Source organism: Trachemys scripta, chromosome 7 (genome assembly GCF_013100865.1).
Source record: "Trachemys scripta elegans isolate TJP31775 chromosome 7, CAS_Tse_1.0, whole genome shotgun sequence".
NCBI classification, from domain to species: Eukaryota; Metazoa; Chordata; order Testudines; family Emydidae; genus Trachemys; species Trachemys scripta.
The window spans coordinates 14,365,618-14,384,174 of record NC_048304.1 but is presented as its reverse complement, the minus strand read 5'-3'; the positions used below and the strand labels follow the sequence as shown (position 1 = coordinate 14,384,174).

The window sequence follows — 18,557 nt, the reverse complement described above, 5'->3', positions numbered from 1 at the left end:
CTGGGATGGGGGGTAAGGGGCTGCGGTGGGGGGCAGGGCCCTGTGGGATGGGGGGACAGGGCTGCGATGGGGGGCTGGGGCCTGTGGCACGAGGTAGCCGGGGGCTGCAATGGGGGGCAGAGATCTGTGATGCAGGGGTGTCAGGAGCCTGTGGCACAGGGGTAAGGGGGATGTGGTCGGGGGGCAGGAATCTGTGGCATGGTGGGGTATGGAACTGCAGTGAGAAGCAGCGGGGCAGGAGACTGTGGTGCGGGGGTTGGGGGGGAAAACAAAGGGGGGTGTTTGGGGCCTCTGAACATGTCACCAGGATCCAGAAGCCTGGGACATCATTGGGGAATAGGGAGTGGGGCTGGGTGGTGGAATACTGCAGCATTGGTATGGTGGGGAAGCAAGTGAGAGGTCTAGGGAAAGGTCTTGGACTCGGTGAGCAGAGGAGGGAGAACTAGGAAGGGAACCTGAGGACTTTGGCAGTGGAAGAGGGATTGCTGTATAGTGGGCTCAGTGTAGTTACAAATAATAACAATAGAGGGACATGATATTAAAAGAGGTGTTTTTCAGTGCGGGACCAGGCATGATCAGATTAGGGGAAAGTAGGAGAGAACAGGTCCTTTGGCGGACGGTGAGGTGTGGAGGCAGGTAAGGAAGACAGGCTGTGTTAGGATGTGGTGTTTATGACTGCTTATGTACAGCCATCCCTCCTGCTTTCAGGGGTGCTCTGAATCTGCCCCTGGCAGAGGGCTCTTCTTGGTCAGAAGAAGGAGCAGCAGCAGCATCTACTATTGTTTTCACTTTTACTTTTGTTTGTGTGTATTGAGGGAGCTTAGACAGAAAGGGGAGGCATTCTCTGATTATTTTTTTTATTGCTGCTTATGTAGTTGCAATTAGTATTTAAGCAGGGGGTAAGATATGCAGAGGAAACAATGTTTTACAAATGAAGCTGCAGTCTTTCAGCCTTCATATGTCATGTAATTGTCTAGTATTGGCTTGCTGCTTGCTTACAGCAGGGAATGTACAGAAGTTAAACATCAGCCACGCAGCATAGAAGGGCAAAATAATTAAATATTGAATGTGTGTTAGAAGTTAGGAATGGAAACTTTATCTTTTAGATCAAGTCCATATCCATGTAAAAGGAGAATTGGATATTCAGTGTATGATTTATGTAAATCTATGATTTACAGGGATGCTAAGCACTGATTCAAGGAGAACTGCAGGTACCTTTATCTATAGCTCAAGAGTTACTATGTTAGTTTGAAGTCCAAGAAGAAACTTTCAGTTTGAACACTGTAAATCCCACTAATAAGCAGGGAAGCTGGGATGGACCGTGGTTAAAGCACTTAACTCAAGAGATCTAGAGTCAATTCCTCCTCCTGCCACAGACTTTCTGTGTGACCTTGACTCACTCAAGATAGGAATTTTAAAGCAGACTAAGGGCTTGTCTGCATGGGGAAGTTTGCCAACATAAGGAAACCACTATAATTATATCAGTCTGGCACCCCATATGGACACACTTATTTTGGAATGAGTGCTTTCTCCATGTTAGTTTATGTTGGTTTGGAAGTGGTATGAATTAATCTAGAAAAAGGCATTCCTATTCCAGACTAAGGGTGTCTACATGGGGTGCCAGACTGATATAGTTATGATAGTAAATTTCCTATTGTGGATAAATCCAGAGAATTCGGTGCTTAATTTCCATTGAAATTCAGTGAGTGGGTTGCCTAACTCCCTTAGACTCCTTTGAAAATGCCTGCCTTAATCTTTTCCCTGCACCTCCTTTTCCCAGCTATAAAATGAGGTACTTTCTTACCTCACAAAGGCATTGAGAGTAAATTCATTAATATTTGTGATTGATGAGATACGTTTGAGTACCTAGATTGGTGATCTGCCTTCTACAAAGTAAATGTAAGGTCTGTCATGTGGTTTGAATGTTATCTTGCGTGCTTGCCCTGACTTTGGCATAGTTTTAATATACTAAAGGTCACATTTTACTTTCAGCTGAAAAATCAAATAGTTTCTTTTAGGTAAGAGAAGGCAAGATGTACTCTTTCTGCCTTCCCTCTCATTTTTTTTCTGATAAAATTTTGTAGAAAAGTAAAGACACTGATGCTCTTTCAGTGTTCACATTGTGCCACTGCAGTAAAATGAGTCATCATTCCTCACAGGCTTCCAGGCTCATTTGGCCAGCACACCACAGTTAATATATATTTTGGCAATGCTATGCAAAACTTTGCAGGACACAACTGATTTTTAATCTACAAATGATGCTTTCTAGTCTCTCTGTTTCAAACAAACAAAGCATCTCCTCCTTTTTTCCCTACCTCTTTTTTAAAATAAAATAAAAAAAAAAAACACAAAAACTCATTACCTAGTGATATACCTGAATAAGAGTTCATTTAAACCAGAATATCATTTTTAGATCGAAGGAATCAACTAGCAAAAATCTTTTGGGTATAAAGTTTTAAAAAAGGAGGTCCTAATGCTGATTTGAATACAATTGATTGTATAATATACACAGGACTTCTCACTGGAGACAGTGGGAGACAACTCTAAGTAGAAATTAAATGTGTTTGAAAAATAACTGGGAAGATGTCTATGTTTAGAGCTCCAAAATATAGTTAAGACAATATAGGAAATGAGATTAGGGGGTTGTCAGATCCAGTCATTTCCTATTAATATGCATTCTGCACCTAGAATTGAGCCAGCTTGTTAAAATATTCATATGAGAGGGAGAAATATGATATGTGCAAGGTTCATAACACAGACAAATCAGATCATGTCCTCCTATGTGGAAAGTTATGTAAAATATATTAGCACAACATTTTCAAATGTAATTTACTCCTGGGGGAATTCTGCACCAAAAAAAAATAAAAATTCTGCACACAGTATTTTAAAATTATGCATATTTTATTTGTCAAAATAACACAATATAATCATACCAGTTTCAATTATTTTTGGTCATTTATTTCAGAATACTTGTCAGCAAGTGTGTCTGTTACAATACAAACAACAAAAAAGATTCAGGAAATATTTTTTGACAAATAGATTTCTTACTAGGCATATTAATACAGAACTCTGAGTAATAATTCATTTAAACTACAATACAGAACTGTATTTCCCGCACCCCTCAGAAGCAGTGCAAAGGCTTGGGGGAGTCAGGGGTAATGGAGGAGCTGAGGGAGAGGGAAGTAAATTGCTGGAAAGGAGCCTGAGTGTGAACTTGGAGGGTTGTTGGGTATGGATGGGAAAAGTATGGAACAGGTTTTTGGGGGTGGAGGGGAGAGATTGTAGGGAGCTTCCCCCATGCAGACCCTGGCTGACCCCTAGCCTTTCCCATTCAGTCAGGCACATTTGCCCCTGTCCCCATGTGTTCCTGCACCCCTATGTGTCCTTACCCCCCTGTCCACATGCGTCTCTTCACCCCCACTCAGACACCCACTCCCCCATCCCCATGTGGCAATGTACCTCTTCCCCCATCCCCACTCCACCACCCCTCTGTCCCTATGTAGCTCTGCACCCCCTCCCTTGTCACCATGTGGCCCTGGACCTCCCTCCCCCCTGCGGCCCTGTTCCTCCACTCCCATTCAGCCCCTGCCGTGCAGTCTGTCCTCCCCCACTGGCCCCTGTCCCCCCCAGCACCCCATAGTGAGACCCCAGTCTCTCCATAGCCCCTGTCTCCTGACCTGGCCTGACCAGTGCTGTGAAGAAGGCAGGTTCTTCCTCTTCCTTAGCTGGCCAGGAGCTTCTATTGTGGTCTATCGCCACAGTGCCTTCTGGTGGGCAAAAGGTGGAACTGCAGAAGTTATTTTCTGCTGGGAGCTGCTGCTGTTCTTGCGCCACAGTGCCCTGTGGTAAGCAACAGGCGGAACTGCAGCAACATTTTGGCAGAAGCTTTTTCTGTGTAAAAAATTAAAAGTATGCGTGGCTCATTAATTATGCACACACGCAGTAGCACAGATTTCCCCCAGGAGTAGTAATTGTCCACTGGAACATATAGAAAACTATCAGCCAAGCACTTGTAAAAGCTTGCATCTGTGGCATTCACTTGTGATAGGTGAAGAGGAGAACTTGAGAAATGCCATGTTCACTGTTTTGCAATCTATTCAATATTTACCTTATTTTAAGATAATTTACAGACACATCATACCTTAAAAGACATGCAGACTTTCATGCATCATCATAGAGTCCCGGAAAGGCTGTTGGTTTCTTTCTAATTGTGCCCCTTTACCTCTACTTTTGAAAGCAATAGGGTCTTGGTAAGGGAAGGTTTATGTAGCCTACACTTCCATTGCTGAGAATAGAATTATTCATCCTGAGACACCTTACTTTTATAAGTCTGACCTCTCTTATTGTGATTTCGAAATAAGATGCAGTTGCTGATCTTTGTCAATATTTGTGGTTTGTATTTGTTACTTGATTTTGTTTTCTTTGTTCATTTTAAAGAACATATTAATTATAAAGACAAAAGCTGAGCAAGAAATCTGTCACAACCCTTATATTAGGTCCTTTCTGTGTTGTATTTCAAGATCTGGGTGATGTATTTCAGCACCATTACAATAGATTCACTACTCAGCATTTATTGCTAGAATCCTGCAAATCTATTTTAGACAGCTTACACGAAAGCTAGGCATGAATATATCATGTGACAGTCATTTTCATTCCTCTTCTGAAGAAAAAGTATGAGTGTCGTGCAACTAAAGGAGAAGTGATGTTTAATTAGCTCATTGCACTATATGGATATAAACTAACAGTAGCCATTATGTAGTCAGTGAAAAGAACAGGAGTACTTGTGGCACCTTAGAGACAAACAAATTTATTTGAGCATAAGCTTTCCTTCCCCACTCTGAACTCTAGGGTACACATGTGGGGACCTGCATGAGAACCTCTAAGCTTAACTACCAGCTTAGATCTGGTTTTCCTGCCACCACCCAAATTATTTATGAGTCATTTGGGAAACTCTGTCTACCTCCCCCCCAGAATATCTCCCTCCCAAGTACTATAACCCTTCCCTCGGTAACCTTGAGAGACTTTTTCACCAATTTCCTGGTGAACACCGATTCAAACCCTTGGATCTTAAAACAAGGAGAAATTAACCATTTCCCCGCCTTTCCCCCCACCAATTCCTGGTGAGTAGTCAGTGGTCATGCCTAGAATGATCACTAGTTAGCAATTTATAGAGACATGTATTGCTTTGATTTTTCTCCACTGTAGTCTCTTACATTTAATACAGTAGAAAAATATTTAAATTTTTAAACACATTTTATATGTAAGTGAAGTAGCTATTGTGAGCACCGAATCACTAAATACTTTTCTTATATAGGAGATGTATTTACTACATATAGATTATGGAAGTAAAGGATTAAAAAGGACATAGCAAACTTAAAAATCACACTTTTGTCTGAAAATATTTTTAGAAGTAACGTATAATTACTGGAATGCAAGAGATTACTACTTTCCTCCAGTTTTACATATTATTTACTTTTGTATTTGACAGCAATTTTTAAAGAATCAAGTTAATTGCTTCCCCTCATAGTAACTTAGTTTCGCTTGCTGATTTGTGTGGGTGTTTCACACAATGACGAGAGAGGTTAACAACAACACCAAAAAAACTTGGCCAGAAATATTGTTTGAGGGGCTCAAATGGGTGTAGAACTTGGTATTTCTTTTAATTCATTTTGTGTAGATACTACTACTAACTTTTATTATGCAATTGTCTAAATTTCAAAGTACTATAAATGTAATAAAATATTTAACATCTTGCCATATAGCCTAGTTTTCTGGGTTCCTTTAGTTCATTTCCTTACATAATGTGAGTAAAAATTTGGAATTAAGAAGTACTACTTTGTATTATAATTGGACATCTTTGGTGACAATATTGTGTCATGTAATAATTGCTGCACCTTTTTCTGTTTGGTACCTTGAAAACATATTACCAGCACTTGACTGTTTCTGTGAAAATGTGATTCTGTGCAACAGCAGGAAAATAGTTTCCCATAAAAGTAAAACTCATTTGTTTTTCACCAATTTATAAATATGAAGACTATTTGCCTATGGAAGGATATATTCCAGGGATGCTATGTATCCTCTTTTTCCTAATGCTTTGCGTTTTCGAGGCAGCTTAACACTTGTTGGATGATGTTTCTTCTTGACATTTTGTTTCCTGCTTGCTAGCAGAGAGTGAGGAAGAGGATGACCTTGAAATGGAAGTTGAAGATCAAGATAGTAAAGAAGCTGAAAAGCCAAACATTAATTTTGACACCAGTCTGCCAACATCACATATGGTATGTGGTTTTTCTATGTGTTTTCCACAGCATCTTAAGCATCCTTGTGAAGAGTTTTGATCCAGTTGTATGTAAATATACAGGCTTGGATTTAATTAAAGATTTTGAATAAATGCAGTGGCATTCCTAGTGTTGTCAGGTTACTTAGACTATTCTTTCAAATATTGTCCCAGGAATCCCTCCTTTTAGTTATAGTAGTAATGGAATAGAGACCAGAGGTACATATAACTTGAACTTCTACAAGAAACAAATGGTGGGTATTTAATTTAGCGCAGTTCTAGTTGGTGATCTCCGTCATATACTTAATGGATCGGGGATTATATCCTAAGAATGGCCGCAGTTGTCACCCTTATTTTCAGCATAGAATCGAATGGCTACTTGAAGCCACCACCCTCTCATGTATAAGTGGGTCTTCCAGAGTAAGGTTGTGGCATTTTGACAAAGCAGTAAGTGTTCACAGCTGTAGCCTCTGGTGTGCCAGTTCTGTCTGAAAATAACAGACTTCATACATCCAGCAAAAGTATATCAAAGTTTCAGAACTAATTGAAAAATCTTCAATTTAAATATAATTCAAAGTTTTGACATGCTGAAAAGGCAAGGCATTTTAAAAAAACTTAAATGGGCACCATCTCTAGATAGCAATTTGCAAAATTACGTTTATTGTAAGGCCAGCAGAACAACCTGTAAAATATTCCTTTGACATGAAAATGTTGCAGGATTCCTGCACTATTGTCCTTTATAGATGCTTGATCATGCACATGTTAATTACTGAGTTTAGGGCTTTACTACCACCATGAATAGTCCCTAAGTACCCTTTAGGTCTTGTTTAGACTAGGGGAAAAGGTACTTTTAAAAAAGAAACATGTTAGCCAACTGATTTTAAATGTTACTTAGTATCTTGGTGCTGACCGTGTTTAATACCTTTAAAACATATTAGCTGGTTGTGGATGACAATAGTCTGGGGTTCACGAAAACCAGTGAAGTTTTTAAGGGTATTAAACCAGGTCTACACTAGGTGCTAAGTGAAGTTTAAAATCATAACATCTGACATGGTTTACATATATTATTCCTATCCCTTCCACTTGTCTTAGAGTGTTACTAAATCCATGGGCATTTTAAAAAAGCAACAAAGAGTGCTGTGACATCTTATAGACTAACAGACGTATTGGAGCATAAGCTTTCATGGGTGAATGCATGCTGATGAAGTGGGTATTCACCCACGAAAGCTCATGCTCCAATACATCTGTTAGTCTATAAGGTGCCACAGGACACTCTATTGCTTTTTACAGATCCAGACTAACAGGGCTACCCCTCTGATAATGGGCATTTTTGTAACTTAAGTGCAGCTTGCAGGCCAGAAGCCCCTTATGGAGTGCTTGCTGATAAGCTGCAGTGAGCTGACCGATCATTTGGCAATGGTTCTTTTGCTCATTTCTAGCTGCTAAATCATTATATATTTTCCTAATATTACTTTTCCATTTAAGCAATTGGTATAGTTGCCACAGGAATGTTACGTGATCTCAAATGTGAGATGGGTACACATGATTGTGAATGTGAGGGAAGGTGAACTATTAATATTAAGATGCAGTCCACAAAGAATCCCTGTATTAGTCCATTGGAACCAGTTTTTTATAATCTTTATTCCTTCGTTGTTCAATATTTTTAGAAACTTTGCAAATACTAATATGTTGTCATCTCCTCAGGCTAGACATTTTGTCTTGCTTTATACCTACTAAGCACCAAAACTACTTGTAGCTCTCAAAAGTAATATGCTGTGATATTTATGTTTTGCTTTACAGTATTTGGGTTCTGATATGGAAGAGTTTCACGGGAGAACGGTGCATGATGACGACAGCTGTCAAGTGATTCCAGTGTTACCCCACGTGGTGGTGATGTTGATTCCTGGACAAACCTTGCCTCTTCAGCTTTTTCGCCCTCAAGAGGTTAGCATGGTGCGGAATTTAATTCAGAAAGACAGAACCTTTGCTGTTCTTGCATACAGGTAAAATACTCAGTAGTTACTGATGCTATGAAGCTTATGTTTTATCACTGATTTCTTTGGGCAGAATATTAAAAACAGATGGTTGAAACACTTCTGAAATATATGACATGCTTTAATGGCTTATAGAGTTGTATGTTAGAAAACCAAGTTTGCCTAATTATGTAAAGATTTAATGGGTTTGTTTCATGACATCATCACAAACATAATCCCCTTTGAAATATGGACGGAAATACATTTGGGTTTTTTTTATGTGACTATTTTATTGGTTTCATTAAATGTTTGAATGCAGTGCCCCTCTTTGCTTAAAATAAAAAGTCTCAGGGTCTGGAACATAAGGACACAAACCAGAGGTTAGCTTCTTATTTTCTAGAACTTTATTTATTTAAAAGTATGTTTTGCCTGTGTAATTGAAAGAATGTATTTCTGATTCTCTTTTCCCCAAATTAAAACCACAGACGGCATAACTTGTATGTAACATACTTAGACATATGATTCAAATAGAGCTAAGGCAAATGAGGAGATATCAGAGCTACTATATGGGTGTGTGTGTGCACGTGTATGTGTAAAAGAGAGAAAGAAGCTTACTGTGACTGCCAAGATGTCAGGCTTTTCTCTTAGCTGTCCCTTGTCTTTTTCCCCCTTACTCCTAACTGGCTCCTCATCAGTTTCTCCCGTGTTTCCCCCTTCCCCTGTCATAGGCAGTGTACCCTGGAAAGGTGCTCTCCTTGCCACGTGCCTCACATCCATTTAAGACCTGAGGGAGTCCCCATGAGTCCTAGTTAAAACAGTCAAATCGCGATAGCTCCTCCTTCCTTCCCTTTTTCACCCCCCACCTGCACCAGCCAAAGAGATGTTCCACAAGGGATTAGAAAGGAGTAGAAGTATGGTTTGCTTTCTGTACAGTAGCTGATGTGGGGAGAAGCCACAGCAGCCCCTCAATATCTAAAGGTCTTCTCGAATTCCAGCAATCTTGGTCAGATCTTGGGAGTGTTAACCAAGGTTCCTCACTTCAGAATCAAGTCCTGCCTATGGATTGCCCAGACTGGTTAAGAATTTGCAGGTTCCCTTCCCCCTCCACTAGAGATGTTACTAGATCATACTGGGGGCAAGAGAAGCTATTTTCAGAACCATACAGTCTTAAGAATTTGTTAGTATGTTCATTATCAACATTTTAAACACAGAATTGTTTTTGTTATGATTATGTCATGGCAAAATCATTCTCCTTGCAGATCAGCTGTGTGCTGAGTCTGAAAGGGTTTTTGCTAAGTAATTTTTGAATGATTAGTAAACACACAAAATAAACAAAATTAGACTTTATTTTTTAAATGAAAACAAATATTGCTTCCCCTTTGTAATAATTCAGATAGCTGAAGAGATTTTCCTCCTTAAAGTTTAAAAACAAAAACAATTTTAAGCTTAGACGAAACATGGATAATTTCAGCTCTGAAGGAGACTTTTTAAGAAAGTGATGAATGAGTGAAAAATGGAGGTGAGAGGGTTAATAGAAGTTGAGTGAACACTACCTACTGTACAGATTACAATGTGTATCTTATACTCTTTTTTAGCAATATACGTGAAAGGGAAGCACATTTTGGAACAACAGCCGAAATATATGCCTACCGAGAAGAACAGGAGTTTGGAATTGAAACAGTCAAAGTGAAAGCAGTAGGAAGACAGAGGTTCAAGGTGCTTGAAATAAGAACTCAGTCAGATGGGTAAGAAAATAGATAATGTATGCATCTCTGTGTTCAGCAAAACTAGTGACTTCCAGCACTTTTTGTAATTGGTTGGTAAAATATGACTCTGAAGAAATTTTCCCTCTGAAGAAAATTTTTACTGTTCCCAATGCAACATTTTAACTGTAGTGCTGGGAAATCATGCCTCTCAGGGTCACTGAACTGATTAGTCATTATGGATCAGGCTGTATTTTTAAGGTTGCCTGACGCTGCCTGTTTAAGACCCTGTTTCCAGTAGACTAGAACTTTACAAAATGTTTACCACAAAATGGTTCATCCATTCCTGAAGTGAGGCTAAGGAAAAATATATTGATTTACTGTGTTAAATTTTTTTGGCAACTTCTTCTTTTAAAAAATTTACCCACCGCTGCTTTGGAACAGGGACTTGAAATTTGGCCTTTGTGTCAGGAATGTGCTTTTTGCCATCCCCATGAAAACACCCCCAGATTTGGTCAAGTTATAAGCCCTTGAAAAATTGCAGTTCTCACTTGTTCAGTAGAGATTTCTTAGATTTTAGCAGCTAAATTCCATCTCTGCACATATCCCCGTTATGCACATGTGTTATGAAATAGTATGTGATGATGTAATTATAGACTATTTTTTCCACAGGACCCCTGCCTCTGCGTTGAGGGTGAATCAGGGTTGTATAGGGAAGGAAACTGTTGCCTGTACGACCCCTGCTTTGTTGCAAATGTTTGAAGGTTTGTAGTGAATGAGGCAGGGGATTGCAGGAAGAAAAAGAATGATGTCATGGTTAAGTCAACTGAGTGTTGTCCTGGAGAACTGGTTTCTATCCCTGCCTCTGGTGGTGTTCATGTGTGATGCTACTCGAATCACTTAAACGAAACTTGGTTACTAATTGTGAGTTCCTCATTATCATCCTGACTAAGTTTCTGGAGTCTGATTTGCAGAAGGTTCTGAGGACTCTTAGCTACAACTGATGTCAATGGGGGCTATCCTTGCGATTGGGATGGAGGCGCCTGGCCCAGCACCTTCTGGCCACCAATGCCTTATCCATGTCAGTGACCTCTGTGGAATCCATGGGAACTCGGTTGTGGAGGTCCCGCGTTTCATCTCACTTAAAGGGGAGATTATGTGCCAGATCTGTGGTGGTGACCATCAGTCCGCCACAAGCCCAGGCACTGACAGTCCTTTTCCCTGTGAAACCTCCAGAGTTGTCCTGTTTGGGTCCGTCACCCCTGTAATGGGATTTGGCTTTGGCTTGTCTTTGTCTCCGGATGATGCTGTACTACCTGACTTATCCTTACCTTCAGTACCAGAGGACTTTAAGGAGTACCAAGACCATACAGGCAGAGTTCTTGCAAGGAAAAAACCCACAAATTGGTGGACATCCTATAGCTGTCTGCCCCTGGGAGATTCCGTATCAACAATGTGATCCTTGAACTGGCTACTTCCCTCTGGAAACGCTGGTTTCATTATCACCTGAAGCTAAGTGCATGGAAAAGTGCTGATTCATTCCCATGCAGGGATTTGAGGGTTTTACTCTCATCTCACCCCAAATTCCCTAGCTGTAACTGTGGCGAGTGACAGAGCCTGACAGGGCAGGTTTAAGTCCACCCCCAAGGCTAGGGACTCTAAACAATTTGACCTCTTAGGCAGGAAGATTTACACCTCCTCTGAAAACATCCACTCAATCTGCAGTGGCAGTCAAAAAGGCGAACAGAATGTTGGGAATCCTTAAGAAAGGGATAGATAATAAACTATCATATTGCCTCTATATAAAGCCATGGTACGCCCACATCTTGAATACTACGTGCAGATGTGGTCACCCCATCTCAAAAAAGGTCTATTGGAATTGGAAAAGGTTCAGAAATGGGCAACAGAAATGCTTAGGGGTATGGAATGACTTCCATATTAGGAGAAATTAATAAGACTGGAACTTTTCAGCTTGGAAAAGAGACAAGTAAGAGGGGATATGATAGAAGTCTATAAAATAATGACTGGTGTGGAGAAAGTAAATAAGGAAGTGTTTATTTACTCCTTCTCATAACACAAGAACGAGGGGTTACCAAATGAAATTAATAGGCAGCAGGTTTAAAACAAACAAAAGAAAGTATTTTTTTTCACACAATGCACAGTCAACCTGTGAAACTCTTTGCCAGTGGATGTTGTGAAGGCCAAGACTTAACAGGGTTCAAAAAATAACTAGATAGGTTTGTGGAGGATAGGTTCATCAGTAGCTATTAGCCAGGATGGTCAGGGATGATGTCCCTAATCTCTTATTTGCCAGAAGCTGGGAATGGGCAAAAGGGGATGGATCACTTGATGATTACCTGTTCTGTTCATTCTCTCTGGGGCACCTGGCATTGGCCACTGACGGAAGACAGGATACTGGGCTAGATGGACCTTTGTTCTGACCCAGTATGGCCACTCTTATGTTCAACACTAGCTTCTACCCAGGACATCTTGGAGTACCTGTTATGTCTTCAGTCGTTAGGGCTTGCACTTAGTTTGCTGAAAGTGCATCAGGCAGTGATATTGGCATTTCATCTCCTTGTTCAGGGAAAATCAGTCTTCTCCAATGCCATGGGAACAAGATTCTTAAAAGGGATCCTTTGTCTACATCCTCTGATTCAAGAGCGTGTTGCCCTATTAGACCTAAACACAGTCCTAACAGCTCTGATGGTCCTTCTTTCGAGCCCCTAGCATCTTGTCCCTTTCCATTCTTGTGTCAGAAAAGATTTTTCTGGTAGCAATAAAATCTGCAAAGGAGATTGTGTGAGTTGCAGGCTCCAATGGCAGATCCTTTTTATGCACAATTCTCCAAAAACAAGGTGACTTTATGACCACACCCAATTTTTTTTGTCTATAGTAGTTTCTCAGTTTCATTTGAGCTAGTCAGTATATTTACCTGTGTGTGGGTTTTTTTCCCCGTAAACTGCGTTCAGCTCCAGAGGAGCAGTATCTCCATACCTTAGACGTCAGGCAATGTTTAGCCTTTTATCTGGACAGGACTAAACCATTTCGTGCTTTGCATCATTTATTTGTGTCATATGCAGACCACATGAGGGTTCAAGCAGTCTCTTCGCAGGCTGTCTCCAAATGGATAACATCCTGCATCAAGATGGCATAAGTCTCCTCAGCAGGTGCGAGCTCATTCTGTGAGGACTCAAGCAATGTCCATAGCGTTCCTCAGTGACATTTCGATATTGGACATATGCAAGGATGCTTTGTGGTCATTGATACATTCGTTCACAAACCATTACCCCATAACCTCATATTCCACAGCGGATGCAAGCGTTGGTAGTGAGGTCCTGCAGTCTGAGTTTAGGTAGACTCTGAGCACCGCCTGCTGCAGCTGAGGGACATGGCACTTCTGCTTGTGTCACCTAAGTGGAATACACAGCTGCATCTATGAGAACATGACCTGTGAAGGAAGGCTGAAAGAATTGGGTTTGTTTAGTTTGGAAAAGAGAAGACTGAGAGGGGACATGATAGCAGTTTTCAGGTATCTAAAAGGGTGTCATAAGGAGGAGGGAGAAAACTTGTTCACCTTAGCCTCTAAGGATAGAACCAGAAGCAATGGGTTTAAACTGCAGCAAGGGAGGTCTAGGTTGGACATTAGGAAAAAGTTCCTAACTGTCAGGGTGGTTAAACACTGGAATAAATTGCCTAGGGAGGTTGTGGAATCTCCATCTCTGGAGATATTTAAGAGTAGGTTAGATAAATGTCTATCAGGGATGGTCTAGACCGTATTTGGTCCTGCCATGCGGGCAGGGGACTGGACTCGATGACCTCTCGAGGTCCCTTCCAGTCCTAGAATCTATGAATCTACTTGAAGAAAAAATGGGTATTTGTTGTAACTGGAGATGTGATGGAGACCTGCATCCCCACTGCATCAGAGTCTTGTTTCTGGGCATTCAGTGTGAAATTAGTCCTTTGGCGCCCTTCTCCATTGCATTAAACACTAACTTCTGTTCCTTTACTTTACCAGTTCACAGTTTAGCTTTCCCATAACTTAATCAATTTCTTATCTTATCTCACTGCTTTGTGACTCCTCTCCTTCACTCCATCAGTGATGTCAGCCTCTTTTACCAGCTTGTCATTTCTCCCATAATCACTTCTCACCTTCCATGCTGCCCATTATGCACTAAACACTATTCCCTAATCAATTTGCAAGGCAGTTCTCTGTCCTCTGTTATGATGCCTGTGGTTCACTACATAATGATATTGGCTAGGTTGGTGGCCTGTAGGTGATTCATTAAGACCTCTTGTCTGCTTATTAAAAAAAAAAAAAAATAGACACTTCTAAATTGTGCACTCAGTTGAAAATATATGCAACCTTGTATTCCTGGTACTGTCATTCCACTTTCTCCTTCTCCCATCAGGGGTGCTGGAACAATTTGTGTAGTGGGGATGCTCAGAGCCATTGAACCAAACTGTAAACCCTGTATACAATGAAAACCACTTCAAGCCAGAGGGTGTGTCAGCACCCCCACACCCCTAGTTCCAGCACCTATGTCTCCAATTATTTTCTACACCTTGTTGGATCTTGTCTCTATTTAAAATGTAGCCACTCTGGATTAGAGACTGTATTTTGCTATATATTTGTACAGAGTGCTGCACTGTCCCTACTGAGGACTATGGGTGGTACCAAAATACAAATAAAATGTACATTTAGAAATGAGATTTCCTGTCCATTCATGTAAAAGGAACAAAGTAAATGTTTGCATTCATTGTTCAGTACAGCAACATTCTTTTTAAAAAGAAGCATTAGAATATCAGCTAATCATTCGGTTACTTTACAGTAACCTTAAGTAAAAGATTAAATAATGTGTTGCCATTTACAAAGACCAGTACTGCTCTGCTGTTCCTAACCGTCTAATTTTTTGCTTATCTGTCACTGATCATTTGAATTTGGAAACAAGAAAGTTGTTGTTTGAACACAAGATGGCAGTACACAGTTAACCACAGTAGCAATCGCATCTGTTATGAAAATTGACTATCTGGAGGTGGCAAAGATACAGCTGTTGTGTTCTGCTGCTAGAATATTTTACTATGGCAATTACATTCTAAATGTGATTTAGAAAGTTCATTATTCCACAGCAAAATATGAATCAAGAAAATGTGAAATCTTAAGGAATTTGTTTTTTAGGTTTTTAGAACTAACTCAGGATAGGGTCTAAAAATTATCTACAAACAAGATATTGTTTAACTTTTTAAAGATTAAATTTATTGGAGTGCTTCAGATCTTGTAATATAGTCTCCAACACATGTTCAGCTTTATTGCATGGTTGGGGAGGCATTCTCATATTTGAAACTGTTCCCTGCACTTACACCTTGTACAACATATACGTAGTTGATAACTCCAGTGTGCTGTATTAAACTTCCCTAATGTGACCTTTGAACCACAGTGAAAAATCAAAGGTTACCTAAGTATATGTCTCTTGGACCTTTTTAAACCTTTCTATTCTTTAAGTCACATGAAGTGACTATCAGAAACTAAAGGGTGCCATTCTTTTTTTTTTTTCCTCACTTTCGTCCTATTATTTATCTTCAGTAAATATTAAAATATCACTTTACAATATGATCAGCATTTGTAGTTAAGGCAACAGTTACTCCTAAAAATATCCAATGGGAAAGTACACATTAAATATACCAGAAAAAGCATAAATCTAAGTCTCATGCTTTTCTTGTTGAATTGAAACATGTGGAATCACACTTTTAAGCTGACAAATTCATTTTAGTATTTTAGCAGCATTCTTGATGCTGTGACGGGTTGGATCACAGAAACCTCCTGGGAGCTTTCACCTGATGAGCCCAGACTACTTCTACCTCTGCTTTCCCTGCTAGCTCAGGACTCCAGCAGCCTGTCTTGCTGAGCCAGACACACCCGTCTGCTCCAACAAAGACCCAGGGTCTGAATTACTTGCCTCAAAGCAGCAGGCTTCACTGAAAGCAGCTAACAGAAGTGTTCTTGTCTTTAACACCCAGATGCCCAACTCCCAATGGCGTCTAACCCCAAATAAATCCGTTTTACCCTGTATAAAGCTTATACAGAGTAAACTCATAAATTGTTCGCCCTCTATAACACTGATAGAGAGAGATGCACAGTTGTTTGCTCCCCCAAGTATTAATACATACTCTGAGTTAATTAATAAGTAAAAAGTGATTTTATTAAATACAGAAAGTAGGATTTAAGTGGTTCCAAGTAGTAACAGACAGAACAAAGTAAGTCACCAAGCAAAATAAAATAAAATGCGCAAATCTATGTCTAAGCAAACTGAATACAGATAATCTCACCCTGAGAGATGCTTCAGTAAGTTTTTTTCCTCAGACTGGACACCTTCCAGGCTTGGGCACAATTCTTTCCCCTGGTACAGCTCTTGTTCCAGCTCAGGGGTTCTTCATGATGGCTTGCCCTCTCTTTGTTCTGTTCCACTCCTTTATGTATCTTTTGCATAAGGCGGGAATCCTTTGTCCCTCTCTGGGGTCCCACCCCCTCCTTCTCAATGGAAAGACACCAGGTTAAAGATGGTTTCCAGTTCAGGTGACATGATCACATGTCACTGCAAGACTTCATTGCCCACTTGCCAGCACACAGGTATACAGGAAGACTTACAGGTAAAACACAGCCATCTGCAGACAGTTGTCCTGGTTAATGGGATTCATCAAGATTCCAAACCACCATTAATGGCCCACACTTTGCATAATTACAATAGGCCCTCAGAGTTATATTTCATATTTCTAGTTTCAGATACAAGAGTGGTACATTTATACAAATACGATGATCACATTCAGTAGATTATAAGCTTTGTAATGATACCTTACAAGAGACCTTTTGCACAAAGCATATTCCAGTTACATTATATTCACTCATTAGCATATTTTTATAAACCATATAGACTGCAATGTCACAGATGCATTATACTGTTAAGAGAACAGAACATATAAAATACTTTCCTACTAAACAGTGTTCCTGGTAGGAGGTGTGATTTTTTTTCTTTTTCTAAGTACAGTAGCCTTTTTGGGGAGTAGGTGACCTGATGTATAAGTGGGGTATTAAAAGATGATTACCATCTGTATCCTATTTCTGTCAATTTTGAATTCTAGCTAATCACATAAGGTTTAGGGCTTAAAGAATGAAAACTGCTTTTCAGCGAAACTTCCTTTCCGAGAGTTTGATATGTATTAGCTGACTGTTACTTTAATACCAAAAATAACTTGAGGAGACAAATATCTAAAAATATAATGCTGAGGTGTAGAATGTTCTGCTGTGACTCTACTTCCAACCTGACTTCAGTTCTGATCACAATTCTGATACACATCCTATGCCCTTAAAAATGTTGATGACGCTTATTTTGTATCTCATGATAAAGGAAGCTAACTCAGAAAGGAAGAAAGTAACCATGCTGAAAGTTTTAGGTGGTAGTTTCCACATTTCTGCATAAAAAGATGTGATAAAGGAATATTCATTAAGTTTAAAGAAAAAAAAATAGAGATTAAGAGATCTAACTATTCTTAAACAGTGATACTTCATTTAGTAGTTGTTTTGAAAATGTGGGATACATTCGGCACCTAAAAGTGCTTCTGGTGGTTTGTTTATTAACTGGAACAAATTTCAGAGGACCACACCTTTTGAATATAGCAAAGATGTGTTCTGTTTGCTTTCAAATACATAAGTTCTATTTGCTATGTAGTCACAACAGTAATTCAATTTATACAAGTGAGACTTAAGTAACTTTAAAAATGTAATGAAATGGCTTCATGTTTGAAGTTTTACAGTGCTGCATCGAGGTTTGTTCTTCTGCACATATTTACATAGGCGGTGGAATCCAAACTGTTGCTCTTCTAAATTTTTTATATATAATTTTTTTTTCTTTATCAGAATCCAGCAGGCTAAAGTACAAATCCTTCCTGAGCGAGTGCTGCCTTCGACTATGTCAGCAGTACAGCTGGAGTCTCTCAACAGATGCCACATATTTCCTTCTTCCAAACCTACAGCATGGCAGGACCAACCTATACATCAATGGTGGCAGAAATATCAAAAGGTCAGAAGCTAATTGTGGTTTTTTTTTGGTTTTGTTTTGTTTTTATGGCATTTCAAAAATCAATATGTTCTATCTGTGCGTCTTTAAAGAAAAATGCACAAACTGGGACCCTATATGTCAACCTTCTGCTGTTGCTGTAGATTGTGTGGGTTGGTTAGCAATGGACAGCAGTGGGCAGATACACATTTTGTATTAGATTAATTAAGTCGTATTTTAATTCCCATGTCATTGCTTTGGGGGAAGTAATGTAGGTGTATATCTTGCTAAATTGCTGGGAAGGTATAAGGATTGCCTACATGGGGAAATTCACCAGCAGAACTATACTATTACAGTTATTCTGCTATAATTATACTGGCATAACTCCCCATGTGGACACTCTTATTTAGGCATAAGAGTGCCTTTTTATTTACATAGCTTATGCGGCTAAGTCCACATGAAATCTGTTAATGTTTGTGGTGGCACTTAAACATACAAAAAAAAAAGTAAGCTAAGAATCCCAGGCTCCCAAGACACATTTACAAACGCATTCTGT

General features: G+C 39.8%; 1 protein-coding gene across 2 annotated transcripts in view; it reads left to right on the top strand.

The window, feature by feature from the left end:
* Positions 1-18,557, top strand: part of CRBN (cereblon) — a 47,618-nt gene that overhangs the window by 4,964 nt on the left and 24,097 nt on the right. Inside the window, exons 2-5 of one of the 2 annotated variants that reach the window (XM_034776094.1) lie at positions 6,166-6,275; positions 8,075-8,277; positions 9,843-9,992; positions 17,863-18,025. In XM_034776094.1, coding sequence (XP_034631985.1) covers positions 6,166-6,275; positions 8,075-8,277; positions 9,843-9,992; positions 17,863-18,025 — 626 coding nt within the window. The remainder of the gene's footprint in view (positions 1-6,165; positions 6,276-8,074; positions 8,278-9,842; positions 9,993-17,862; positions 18,026-18,557) is intronic. The other variant, XM_034776096.1, reaches the window with a different exon arrangement.